At 40.1% G+C, this 14,542-nt stretch overlaps 1 protein-coding gene across 1 annotated transcript in view; it reads left to right on the top strand.

Moving 5' to 3' along the window:
* Positions 1-4,526: 4,526 nt before the first annotated feature.
* EIF2B3 (eukaryotic translation initiation factor 2B subunit gamma) overlaps positions 4,527-14,542 on the top strand; it is a 117,262-nt gene continuing 107,246 nt past the window's right edge. The window contains exons 1-2 of the mRNA XM_006052575.4: positions 4,527-4,681; positions 7,491-7,647. Of these exons, the coding sequence (XP_006052637.3) occupies positions 7,500-7,647 (148 nt within the window). The 5' untranslated portion in view covers positions 4,527-4,681; positions 7,491-7,499. The remainder of the gene's footprint in view (positions 4,682-7,490; positions 7,648-14,542) is intronic.

Raw genomic sequence — 14,542 nt, forward strand, 5'->3', positions numbered from 1 at the left:
GGGAAGACTATTTCTGAGCCAAGGTCCAACTTTTGAAAAGTTTCTTTTGTCTCCCACAGTTCAAAGCAAACTTAGAGCCTGACCTTCTTAAACGATTTCCCTACCACATACAGACACATACACATAAACATCCTTTGGGGGAAGAAATGTGAACAGGAAAGAAACAAACATTATAGGGAATAGTGTATTCGATAATCATTTATTAAATACTTCCCATGTGATTAATAATTAAAAATAAATAAAAGTAAATGAAAAGTAAATAATAAGAGTGAGGCTAGGCATGAGGGCTAATAATTACGATTAACTTAGTGAAAAGAAATGTTTAGAAGAGGTGTTGTCAGTGATCCAGGCCCTCAGCCCAGTTTTTGTACTACCAAATGGGATGACAAGGGAAAATTTATGAGAAATTTCTAATTCGCCCAATTATTATTTACTTAGCATGTCCCAGATTCTAAGATCTGCAAAGACCTCTCTCTGCAGATATAAAGTCTTTTTAGCAAATAAGATACAGTCTTTGTCCTCAGGGGGTTCCCAGTGTGATACAGAAAACCTGAAAAAGGAGAATGACAGTCCTTTGTGGTGAGTGCCATAATGTAAGAAGTAGAAGCAGTGGGAGCCGGCAAGAAATCCACAAGGCAACAGTTCTTAAAATATGCTCCATGGACCTCAGCAATTTCCCAAGACCCTTTCAGGGGGTCTGTTGAGTTAATATTACTTTCATAATAATACTGAAATTCTGCCTCTTTCACTGTATTGATATTTGCACTGATCATGCAAAAGCAATGCTGGATAAAACTGCTGGTGCTTTAGCATCAATCAGAGCAGTATTGATGCTGTATTAATACTGCTATACAGAGCCAAACTGTATTAATGGTCCCTGTATTCTTCACTGCCACAGGCTTACCATAAAAAAACTAAAAAATAATAAAACAAAGTAAGTTCTACCTAAGAATGTCTTTGATGAGGCAATAAAATAATTTTATTAAATCTTTGTCCTTGAGCACACGTCTTTTTAATATTCTATGTGATGAAATGGGAAGTACACATGTAACACTTCTGTGCATACGAAATAAGTATGATGACTGTCTCCAGAAAACTTGTGCCATCGTTTCGTTTGTGAACTCCTGCTTTTTTCACAGAACACTGTATTTTCTCAAAAGAACAACTGACAAACTGGACAAAATTTATCAAGATGAGTGAAGTAAGCCTGTCATTTCAAGGAAAACCACTAACAATGATGATATCTGAGCTTTCAAGAGAAAAGAAGAAGTTTGGGAAACTTGTCCCAAGCTTGCCAGCATTCTTAAGGACTTTATCTGTCTATCTGTTTATTTATTGGCTGTTCTGGGTCTTCATTGCTGCACACAGGCTTTCTCTAGTTGCAGAGACTGAGGGCTATTCTTCATTGTGGTACACGGGCTTCTCATCGTGGTGGCTTCTCTTGTTGCAGAGCACAGGCTCTAGAGACACAGGCTTCAGTAGCTGTGGAGCACAGGCCTAGTTGCTCCATGGCATGTGGAATCTTCCTGGACCAGGGATCAAACCCCTGCCCCCTGCACTGGCAGGCAGGTTCTTATCCACTGTACCACCACAGAAGTCTCCATTAAGGACTTTTCTAATGATTGGTGGTGGTATTAACAAGTGTGATTTTTAAAATACTGTATAATGAGTCAACATTGGGAAGATCTGCATAATTTAGTGAATCAATATTTTACAAATGAGCAATGCATCAAGTTGCAAAATCATACATGGGTAAAATGCCTATTCAAATGCAAGTATTATAACAGTACAAAATGTTCATTGATACAAATGATTCTATATCACAACTAATCGTTAACAAACTACCATTTCTTGAGTTTAGTGTGTAGTACTGAAGAATACTCACAATTATTTGACAAAGACTATTAAAATCTCTTTCTTTTTTCCGACTATGTATCTGTGTGAGGTCAGGTTTTCATCACCCCAAACCATATATCACAACTGATGGGAAAATTCAGCTGTTCTCTATTAAGCCAGACATTAATGAGGTTTGCAAAAGAAAGATGAAACCATTGCATTCTTCTCACTAAATTTTTTCTTTTGAAAACATAGTTGTTTTCAATAAAGTGTTACTGTTACCATGTAATGGTTTTGTTTCTATTTTTTATGAATTAATGTTTTTAAAATTTCTGTTTGAATTTTTAATATGGTTGGTATCGACAGATTCAACCTATACAAACAAAAGCTCTTTGAAGCTTCCGATAATTTTTAAGACTGTAAAGAGTCCAGAAACCAAAACATACTGCTCCAAGGGAATAATTTAAAGTGAGTTTAAATTGAAGTAATCCTTCAACTACTTTCTTTAACTAGAGGAGAAAGTCCTCCAGTTCCCTGAAAACATTTGCTAATTTAAACATGAGCATTTAAAATGGATGCCAGATATGAGGTTGAATGCTGTTCTTACTTCATAACTAGTTCTGACCTCAAAACCATGCTGTAATTCCCAAGGCTTCTGCTTGCTTGAGCTAATACCAAAGAGAGAAAGAATCTTGCTGCAGAAGGAAATGGTAATCAAGTTTCAGGTCTCCTGTGGCCAAAGCAATCATTCCATGGCTCCCTTACCAATTCAGTGTTTAGAGCTAAGTAATTTTCCAATAACTCATCACCAGCATTCTAAAGTGAAAGAGAGGCAGGGCACAGATAGGCTAGTTTTATGGATGTAGCCACAGGACTTTTTTTTTTTCCAGTATGTTCTAGGCTGAGCTCCTACTCTTCTGGCTGAAAGTCGGGGGAAAAGTACAAGTCCTGTCTTTCTTGTTGATTGTTGTAGTCCCACTATCTAGGATCTCAGACACTGGTTGGCACATATTAGGCATGCAATAAATATTGTTGAATGAAGTCAAATTCCTTTATTTTTATTGCAGAAGTTAGACTCCGCTTCCTAACTGGCAGGGAGGTAAGGTAACTAAAGTTTTAACAGATGGATAGAGGACTTCCCTGGTGGTCCAGTGGTTAAGAATCCACCTGCCAATGCAGGGAACATGGGTTTGATTCCTGGCTGGGAAAGATTCCACGTGGCACTGAGCAGCTAATCCTGTGTGCCACAACTGCTAAAGCCCTCGTGCCTCAGAGCCTGTGCTCTGCAACAGAAGAAGCCACGGCATCGAGAAGCCTGTGCACGACAAGCAAGAGTAGCTCCACTCACCCAACCAGAGAAAGCCCTTGCACAGCAACAGAGATCCAATGCAGCCAAAAATAAAACAAATACTTTTTTTTAATTAAAGAAATATTATTAAAAGAGATGGATAGAAAAAGAGGAAGCTTCCAAAAGAGAGAACGACCATTGTTCCTGTTATTCAATGTAGTTTACGGAATCCCCTGGTGGTCCAGTGGTTAGGACTCCATGCTTTCACTGCCAAGGCTTAGGTTCAATTCCTGGTTGAGGAACTAAGATCGCTTGAGCCCAGCAGCGTGGCCAACAAAACAGAAACCACACAACCCCCACCCAAAACCACATAATGCAGCTTAACAATCTTTCTTTAAAATGTACTGCTTAAAACAAAACAAACAAAAAAGAATTATTTTATTGTTATCTCACAATTGTTGGAGTCTAGACTCAGCTGTTTGGGTTCTCCATCCGGATGTTGCAGCTTCTTAACTGGTCTCTGGAAGCAGAGATTCTATTATCAAAACAGCAACCACAGTGATCCTTTAAAAGCCTGTTATATCACTGCTCCTCTGCACAAGTCAAGGTCCTCACAATGCCTACAAGACCCACAGGATCTGAATTCTCCACCTTCTCCCCCATTGTCTCTCTGGCTTCCTCTGCCGTCATCCACTCTCCCCCAGCTCACTTTTCTTCAGCTCTGTTGGCTTCTTTGTTGTTCTCTGAAGTTGCCTTCTCTCTCCAAGGCCTTTGCACTTGCTGGCTAGTCTTCTTGGAAGGCTCTTACCCAAGATATTCATTTGACTCACTCTCTCCAAGCCACTGTTCACTATCACCATCACAGTGCTGCTAAGTCGCTTCAGTAGTGTCTGACTCTGGGCAACCTTATGCACTGTAGACCGCCAGGCTCCTCTGTCCATGGGGTTTTCCAGACAAGGATACTGGAGTGGGTTGCTATGCCCTCCTCCAGGGGATTTCCCCCACCATTACAGTGAGATCTTCCCGAATCCCACACTCTCGACCAACTTTTGATGGCTAAAGGTGGATGTTTTCCATACCATAATAATCTGGTTCAGAAAGCCAACGCTGAGTGGCCACATTAGACCTCACTGGACATAGAAAACCTTGGCAATCCTTGGTGATTTCTCCACTGGTCAGCCCTAAACCGCAGCTCCCAATGAGCTGTCCTTCCGCAGAGTGGTAGTAGGGACCAGGTCTTAGAAGGAGAATTGCCTGAAGGAAGAGACTGTGACTAGTTCCCCCGCAACGTGAGGGACGCTCAGTGGGCGTTGGTAACTTGTGAATGAATGAAAAGGCTCCGGCGGCCCCGCCTCCTCTACTCCTCCCCTCCTCCCCGTGGCGCCCTTCTCCGCCGTCATCTATTACTCGGTGCTCGTTTTCTTCTCTGCGGGCCTGCCCAGCGCGTTCCATCGATCTGCCCGGCCATCGTGCGCCTGCGCCTTTTGGCTGTCAGTCGGCGACGGCGTGGGGAGCGCGGGGAGCGCTGGGAACCGTGGCGGCGCGCGGGGACCTGAGGTAAAGCTGCGGCTTCTGCGCTGCCAGGCCGCGCACGAGCGGGCTGGCGGGGGGAGCCGCGCGGTGGAGGCCGCCGAGCCTCACTTCACCGGAGGGAGGCGGGCTCCTCAAGCCTTGCAGAGGAGGGCCCGAGGGGGTGGCAGGGGTGCAGAGCCCGAGTCGCCAGCTCGAGTGCCTCCCGGACCTGGCCGCGGAGCCAAGCGGCCGAACTAAAAGGAAGCTCGGGGAGCATCCGAGCCAGCCACCTTGTGCAAAAGTTGAGGAAATTGTTTCAGGGAGGGGAGGATCTGGAAGTCACAGCGAGTGAGCACCGGACGCCCTGCGCACAGTGCCTGATCCTTTCCACTTAAAAGTCCTTCGTTCTTTTATTCTGTTTTTGGTTGTTTTAGGTGCAAGATACAAATACAAAGAGCAATACAATAAAGTCTGGCTGAGAGATCAGTTGTGATTTGGGGTTTTTATCAATTTACAAAGGGAGAAGGCAATGAGGGCTGTATCGGAGGCAGGTTGAAGATGCCATGAACACCCTCTCTAAAGCCTGAGTGGCTAGCGAGTTTTTGCCTTGATTCCCATCGCTCAGAGTCGTGGCAGTGACATTGAGACATTTGTCAGGCTGCCTGGTATCAGTTATGTTCATGATTATCACCCAGAGCCTCATTGAGAGCAGGAACCTCAGATCCTAGTGACCTGGGTTATGTCCCTTCTGCACACGTTTGAACTTGACGCTTACTCTGGGTTGTTGTGAGGTTCACAGATGCTCATTCCACGAGTACTGACTGAATGCCTGGCATCTGACAGGAATTATGTCAGGTACTGGGGATACAGCGATGACAGTCAAGGAACTCAAAGGAAATAGACATTTAAATAAACAGGCAGATGGATTTCCCTGGCAGTACAGTGGTTGAGACTCCACACTTCAATGCAGGGGCAGTGGGTTCCATCCCCGGGGGTGGGTTGGGGGAGAGGGGAGTAAGATCCTACATGCCACACTGTGGCAGCCAAGAAATAATAAAAATTAAAATGGGCAGTGAATCCTGAAAGGTAGAGATGATCTGTATATAGAATGGAAGCCTTTAAGGAGAAAAGAGTTACTTCTCTGAGAGGGTGGGAAGGGATAAGAATGTCTTTATACACAAGGTGATTCTTCAACTGAGTCTTTAATTGGCGATTACATACTGGACACAGGAGAAAGGCAACTAAGGAAGCAAGAATAGTGATACAGGGACCAGAATTATGCAACAGCATGGTTCAGCTGGCACAGAAAGTTTCCATGACCTGTCTATTATCAAAAACTTATATAATGCTTGTCATTGTTTTGTGTGCTTTACTTGGGTTACTTATTTAATATTTATAACAACTCTGTGAAGTAGAAACTAATTATCCTCACCTTAGAAAATTAAGAAAATGGAGGCTTGGGAAAGGTATGTAGCTTGCCCTGGATCATACAGCTAATTCATGGTAGAGCTAGAATTAAAATCCAGGCAGTCTGGTTAAAGGGCCTGTGAACTTAACCACCAGGCTCTTTTCTAGAAACTGAGGACGCTGAGTTTTAAATGTCAGGCCCCTGGTTACCTCACCTGTAAGTGACAGAACCAGAACTCAAACTCAAGTCTTTTAACTCTTAAGGATCCAGTGTTAATACTTTTCATAGTAACATCAGATGTTATGAGATTTATATAATGCCAGATTGAAGTTAAATACCAATCTGAGGCAGTGCCTGCTGGAATTGAAAGTACCATATCTTTACGTTGTGGATGTTGTGTAAGAGCCTTTACTTTGTGCTGGGGTGTATGGGGTGTGTGTGTGTTGCAGTTTAGATACTGATGTGAGGAGCCCAGGACTGATCAAAATTATGATAAAGGAGCAACATTATTGACCAGTTTGGTGTTAAATACATTTTTGTTTCCAGAGCACTGAATTTCACTTTGTTTTTAAAAGGTTACATCATTTGTTGTAAGTCAAATAGTATTTCTATTTTAAATCAATAAGGATTTGTGAGCTTTTAATGTGCCTCTCTTCTGTGGTAGGAGCTGTAAAGAGATTTTTTTGAATGTCAAACAGTTTAATTTATCACCTTGAGTCTGAAAAGAAGAAATTAACTTGATTTATTTCTGTAATTGGGCTCTGCAAACCTAAGTTAAGATACAAGCCTACATTTGAGTTTATAGTGTTATATTTCAAGTTGGGGGTAATGAAAAAATGGGAGCAGGTGGCTGAATTAATAGAAGCATCTTAAGTCATTTCATACTTTTCAGAGATCTAATGTGCTTTGTCTTTGTGCTGTTAATTCTAGTCAGAAGTTTTAAAATTTTTTTCAGGGAATACAGACTCACATATCAGAAACCAACTTGGTAAACTCTTACTCCTTTAAGAGTCAGCTCAAGCATCACTTTCCTATAAAACCTTCCCTATGTTTTCTAGGAAGACTTAGGTGTTATTGTCACTATATATGCCTACTGTACCTTAGATATATCCCTGTCATGGTATTAATGATGTTGTATTGTAATTTACTGCATTTGTCTTCTCTTAATTGCCAACAACTCAAGAGCAAGAGCCAGATTTTTGTTTTATTCATGTCCCCCCCCTAGCCCATAATCCCAGGCTGGAAATGAGAGTATTTATCAGTAAGAGAATAGGATAAATGTGATGTTTATACTGTGGCTAAGGAGTCTTTCTTATTCTGGTTATTGGTGTTGGAAATGACATGTTTGTCATAAGTGAATATCAATAACCTAAATAAAAATAAGATTAATACTGTGTGTACATTGATTTTATTACATTTTTCTCTTGGTTTTCTCTGTGATTACAGTTTTTAAAAATGGAATTTCAAGCAGTTGTAATGGCAGTTGGAGGGGGATCGCGAATGACAGACCTGACTTCCAGTATTCCCAAACCTCTGCTTCCAGTCGGCAACAAACCTTTAATTTGGTACCCACTGAACCTGCTTGAGCGTGTTGGATTTGAAGGTGAGTCATGGCAATGAGATATACTCACAAAACTTTTAGGGTTCTTTATCCTAGTAATTTGTTAGCTTTATGAGGGTGAGAGAAATGAATGAAAGAAGACTAGGACTCAATGTTGGCTGGAGACTGGCCTCTTTAAATTAGAAACTTTGGAGTACTCTATTGCTGTGTGAAAAAGGTTGAGAAGATAGTGCTAAGTGTTTCTTTTTTAGAACTGGTCTCCACAGTGATCCAAGATAACCCTGGAAGGATATCAGAACATAATATGAGAACGACCACATGCCTCATAGTATTTACTGAGAACCTGTATGTGCCAGGTAGTATATTAAACACTGGAGTACGGAATTGAAAAGATTAACTCAAGCCCTGATTTCTAGAACCTTAAAGTCTAGTGGAGAGATACACATGTAAACAGATTATCATTGTGTAATGTGATAAATGTTATAACAGAGGCACATTATAAGTGCTTGTTATTAATATAAGGAAGATACTGTTTGAACTTGAGAGATTCAGAGAAAACTTTACAGAGTAGCTGACCCTTGAATTGACTCTTGGAAAATAGATTGACATTCTGACCAGTGTGGAAGAAGTATTCCATACAGAAGTAGTAAATTTTGCAGAGATAGAGTCATGATCAGCACATATTCTCGCAACGACTTTTCTTTTCTTTTTTTTATAACTACTTTTCATTTTATGTGGCTGTAACATCAGTGTGTATTCTCTGGTGGCTCACTGGTAAAGAATCTGCTTGGCAATGCAGGAGATTCAGGTTTGATCCCTTGGTTGGGAAGATCCCCTGGAGAAAGAAATGGCAACCCACTCCAGTATTCTTGCCTGGGAAATCCCATGGACAGAGGAGCCTGGTGGGCTCTAGTCCATGGGGTTGACAAAGAGTCGGACATGACTTAGTGACTAAACAACAACAGCAATATCGAGCGTAAGAGGGAAAAAATGTAATGAGAGAAATAAACAGGCATTACACTGTGAAGGGCCTTGTATTCCATGTTGAGGAATTTAGATTTTTTTTTTTCTTGAAAGCAGTGGGAAATCAGTGAAGAGCCTTTTTTTTTGGCTGTGCCACAAGGCATGCGGGATCCTAGTTCCCTAACCAGGGATCAAACCCATGCCCTCTGCAGTGGAAGCACAAGGAAGTCTTGAAAGGATTATTAAACTGAAGTTTAAAATGGTTAAATTCATGTTTTCGCTACTCTTAAGTCCTTTGTATCTTTATATAAATTTCAGAATCAGCTTATCAATTTCTACAAAAATACTTGCTAGAATTTTGATTAAGACTGAATTGAATCCATATATCAGTAGAAAGAGAATTCACATCTTAACAGTATTGAGCCTTCTGATTGAGGAGCATGATATAGCTCTCCTTTTAATTAGGCCTTTTGTAATTTCTCTCAACTTACACAACTACTCTGTAGTTTTCAGTGTATAGGACTTACACATATTTTATTATATTTATTTGTTCAGTTCAGTTCAGTCGCTCAGTTGTGTCCGACTCTTTGTCACCCCATGGACCGCAGCACGCCACGCCTCCCTGTCCATCACCAACTCCCGGAGTTCACCCAAACCCGTGTCCATTGAGTCTGTTATGCCATCCAACCATCTCATCCTCTGTTGTCCCCTTCTCCTCCTGCTCTCAATCTTTGCCAGCATCAAGGTCGTTTCAAATGAGTCAGCTCTTCGCATCAGGTGGCCAAAGTATTGGAGTTTCAGCTTCAACATCAGTCCTTCCAATGAACACCCAGGACTGATGTCCTTTAGGATGGGCTGGTTGGATCTCCTTGCAGTCCAAGGGACTCTCAAGAGTCTTCTCCAACACCACAGTTCAAAAGCATCAATTCTTTGGCACTCAGCTTTCTTCACAGTCCAACTCTCACATCCATACATGATCACTGGAAAAACCATAGCCTTGACTAGATGGACCTTTGTTGGCAAAGTAATGTCTCTGCTTTTTAATATGTTGTCTAGGTTGGTCATAACTTTCCTTGCAAGGAGCAAGCATCTTTTAATTTCATGGCTGCAATCACCATCCACAGTGATTTTGGAGCCCAGAAAAATAAAGTCAGCCACTGTTCCCACTGTTTCCCCATCTATTTGCCATGAAGTGATGGGACCAGATGCCATGATCTTAGTTTTCTGAATGTTGAACTTTAAGCCAACTTTTTCACTCTTCTCTTTCCCTTTCATCAAGAAGCTCTTTAGTTCTTCACTTTCTGCCATAAAGTTGGTGTCATCTGCATATCTGAAGTTATTGATAGCTCTCCTGGCAATCTTGATTCCAGTTTGTGCTTCCTCCAGCCCAGCATTTCTCATGATGTACTCTGCGTGGTTCATGTATTGCTGAAGCCTGGCTTGGAGAATTTTAAGCATTACTTTACTAGTGTGTGACATGAGTGCAATTGTGTGGTAGTTTGAGCGTTCTTTGGCATTGCCCTTCTTTGGGATTGGAATGAAAACTGACCTTTTCCAGTCCTGTGGCCACTGCTGAGTTTTCCAAATTTTATGGCATATTGAGTGCAGCACTTTCACAGTGTCATCTTCCAGGATTTGAAATAACTCAACTGGTATTCCATCACCTCCACTAGCTTTGTTCATAGTGATGCTTCCTAAGGCCCACTTGACTTCACATTCCAGGATGTCTGGCTCTAGGTGAGTGACTACACCATGGTGATTATCTGGGTCGTGAAGATCTTTTTTGTATAGTTCTTCTGTGCATTCTTGCCACCTCTTCTTAATATTTTCTGTTTCTGTTAGGTTCCTACCATTTCTTTCCTTTATTGTTCCCATCTTTGCATGAAATGTTCCCTTGCTATCTCTAATTTTCTTGAAGAGATCTCTAGTCTTTCCCATTCTATTGTTTTCCTCTATTTCTTTGCACTGATCGCTGAGGAACGCTTTCTTATCTCTCCTTGCTATTCTTTGGAACTCTGCATTCAAATGGGTATATCTTTCCTTTTCTCCTTTGCTTTTCGCTTCCCTTCTTTTCACAGCTATTTGTAAGGCCTCCTCAGGCAGCCATTTTGCTTTTTTGCATTTCTTTTTCTTGGGGATGGTCTTGATCCCTGTCTCCTGTACAGTGTTACGAACCTCAGTCCATAGTTCATCAGGCATTTTGTCTATCAGATCTAGGCCCTTAAATCTATTTCTCACGTCCACTGTATAGTCATAAGGGATTTGATTTAGGTCATACCTGAATGGTCTAGTGGTTTTCTCCACTTTCTTCAATTTCAGTCTGAATTTGGCAATAAGGACTTCATGATCCGAGCCACAGTCAGCTCCTGGTCTTGTTTTTACTGACTGTATAGAGCTTCTCCATCGTTGGCCACAAAGAATATAATCAATCTTATTTTGGTGTCGACCATCTGGTGTTGTCCATGTGTAGACTCTTTTCTTTTGTGTTGTTGGAAGAGGGTGTTATCATAAATGGTAATTATTTCAATTTCCAGAAAATTCATTGCTAGTACATAAAAACATAGCTTTTTTATGCTGCCCTGTATCCTACAACTTTGCTAAATACACTTATTATTAACTCTGGCAGCCTTTTGTGGATTCCTTAGGATTTTTTACACTTGTACCTAATTGACATTTATAGGACATGCCACCTAGTAAAGCAGAATGCACAATTCTTTTCAAATGCTAAGAACTTTTACCAAGATAGACTGTATTTTTTTGAAATAAAACAGGTCTCAATAATTCTTTGAAGATTAAAATAATACAAAATATATTCTCTAACCACAGTAGAGTTACATTAGAAATCAATAACATACAGGTATCAAGAGAATCCCTAAGTATTTGGAAATCAAACCACATATTTGTACATAACCCAAAGAAGAAACCACAAAGGAAATTTAAAAAACAATTTTATTAGAGTATAGTTGATTTACAGTATTGTATTAGTTTCAGGTGTACAGCAAAGTGAATCAGTTATACATACACATATATCCACTCTTTCTTTAGACTCTTTTCCCATATAGGCCATTACAGAGTACTGAGTAGAGTTCCCTGTGCTATACAGTAGGTTCTTATTAGTTACCTATTTTATATAGTAGTGTTTCTACGTCAATCCCAAACTCCCAATTTATCCCTTCTCCCTCTTTGCCCCCTGGTAGCCATAAGTTTGTTTTCTACATCTGTGGCTCTGCTTCTATACAGACTTCATTTGTATTCCTTTTTTTTAGATTCCACATATAAGCAATATCATATGATGTTTATCTGTCTGTGTCTGACTTACATGACTCAGTATGACAGTCTCTAGGTCCGTCCATGTTGATACAGATGGCATTATTTTGTTCTTTTTTATGAGTGAGTAATATTCCACCAAGTATATATATGACATCTTCTTTATCCATTCCTCTGTTGATGGACGTTTTGGTTGTTTCCATGTCCTGGCTATTGTAAATAGTGCTGCACTGAACATTGAGGTGCATGTATCTTTTTTTTTAGGTATCTTTTTGAATTGTGGTTTTCTCTGGGTATATGCCTAGGAGTGGGATTACTGGGTCATATGGTAGTTTCAATTTTGAGTTTTTTTAAGAAACCTCCATATTCTTCTCCATGGTGGCTGTACCAATTTGCATTCCCACCAACCATGTAGGAGGGTTCCCTTTCCTCCACACCCTCTCTAGCATTTATTGTTTTTAGATTTTTTTGGGTGATGGTCATTCTGACCAGTGCCAGGTGATAGCTCATTGTAGTTTTCATTTGCATTTCTCTAATAATTAGTGATGTTGAGCATCTTTTCTTGTGCTTTTTGGCCATCTGGCCACAAGGGGAATTAGAAAATGTTTTTAACTTACTGAAAATGAAAATTCAATGTTTTAAAATTTGAGGGATGTAGCTAAAGCAATGTTTAGAGAAAATTTTATAACATTAAGTTCTCTGTTAGAAAAGAAATGTCTCAAATTATCATCTAAGTTTCTACTTTGACAAACTGGAAAAAGAAAAGCAAATGAAACTCAAGTAGAAAGGAGATAAAAATGGTAAGAGTAGAAGTAAGTGAAATAGAAGCCAAAAGCATTAGAGAAAATCAGTAAAACCAAGAGGTGATTCTTTGAAAAAAAATATCAATAGAATTGTTAAATCTTTAGTTAGACTGATCAAAAAAAGGGGAGAAGACACAAATTACTAATAACAGGAATGAAAGATGAAACATCGCCACAAATCCTACAGACATTAAAAGTTAATAAGCAAGAGAGTTCCTTGGTGGTCTAGTGGTTATGATTCTGCACTTTCACTGCCATGGCCCAGGTTCAGTCCCTGGTGGGGAATTGAGATACTATAGCCATGCAGCGCAGTCAAAACAAGCAAACAAACAAAAAAGATAATATGCAAATGTGAACAACTTTATGGTAGTAAATTTGAAATACAGATTTTTTTAAAAATTGCTTTAGGAGCTGTATGAAGAATTAGTGTGAGGGGGTCAAGACTATAAGCAAGGAGATGAGTTAAGAGATTGATACAAAAGTCCATGCTAACAACAAAGAAGGCCTGAACTAAGGCATTAGTGCTAAGGATGGTGAAGAAGGCCTATTTGGGAAAGTTGTTGATTCATGGGGAGGGGTAGTAGAAAGAAAGGGATGAGTTCCCTCTACTTTCTGCTTAGGTAAGTAACTAAGTGGATGGTGATGTCAGTAATAGGAGAGGAAATGTAAGACAATGAACAGGTTTGAGCGAAGACAGTGAGTTTGGCTTTGGCCACAATGAGTTTGAGGTGTCCTTTGGTTAGATATAGCAGATTAGAGATAGATATAGCAGATGGAGGTGGTGCCAGATCCTGGGCCCTAGGCTTATGATCCAATGTTTATTCCACTCATACTTTCTTGAGACAGACCCATGAACACTTCTTTGCAGTGGTCTATATGATATTGACATTGAAATGTGTTTTAGAAAAGATTTTCTTTTTAGAACTCAGTATCACAGGTGAATGACACATCTTAATACACTTTTAAATATACTACTTTCCTTTAGTAAGTTCTTATGGCTTTGTCATCTATCACTTTTTTTTTCCTCTTGCTATATATCTTTAGTTATATTTGGGGATAGTCTTTTGTGGTATATTAAATGCCTGTTATATAGAAAATTCCTTCTGAATGAGGCTAACTCAGAATTTGGAGAATGACTTCTAAACATGATATTCTGGAGTTGATCTATAAACTCTTTGTTCATTCTGTTCATATAGTTCATTATTTTAGGAAGTTCATAGCCCTGCTTAGCATTAGTCTGTCCATAATGAATAGCAAGGAGAGAGAAAGCCTTCCTAAGTGATCAATGCAAATAAATAGAGGAAAAAATAGAATGGGAAAGACTAGAGATGTCTTCAAGAAAATGAAGAGATACCAAGGGAACATTTCATGCAAAGATGGGCACAATTAAGGACAGAAATGGTAGGGACCTAACAGAAGCAGAAGATATTAAGAAGAGGTGGCAAGAATACACAGAAGAACTGTACAAAAAAGATCTTCACGACCAAGATAATCATGATGTTATGATCACTCACCTAGAGCCAGATATCCTGGAATGTGAAGTCAAGTGGGCCTTAGGAAGCATCACTACAAACAAAGCTAGTGGAGGTGATGGAATTCCAGATGAGCTATTTCAAATCCTAAAAGATGATGCTGTTAAAGTGCTGCACTCAATATGCCAGCAAATTTGGAAAACTCAGCAGTGACCACAGGACTGGAAAAGGTCAGTTTTCATTCCAATCCCAAAGAAAGCCAATGCCAAAGAATGCTCAAACTACCGCACAATTGCACTCATTTCACATGCTAACAAGGTAATGCTCAAAATTCTCCAAAATAGGCTTCAACAGTACATGAACCGTGAACTTCCAGATGTTCCAGCTGGATTTAGAAAAGGCAGAGGAACCAGAGATCAAATTGCCAACATC

Source organism: Bubalus bubalis, chromosome 6 (genome assembly GCF_019923935.1).
Source record: "Bubalus bubalis isolate 160015118507 breed Murrah chromosome 6, NDDB_SH_1, whole genome shotgun sequence".
Taxonomy (NCBI): domain Eukaryota; kingdom Metazoa; phylum Chordata; class Mammalia; order Artiodactyla; family Bovidae; genus Bubalus; species Bubalus bubalis.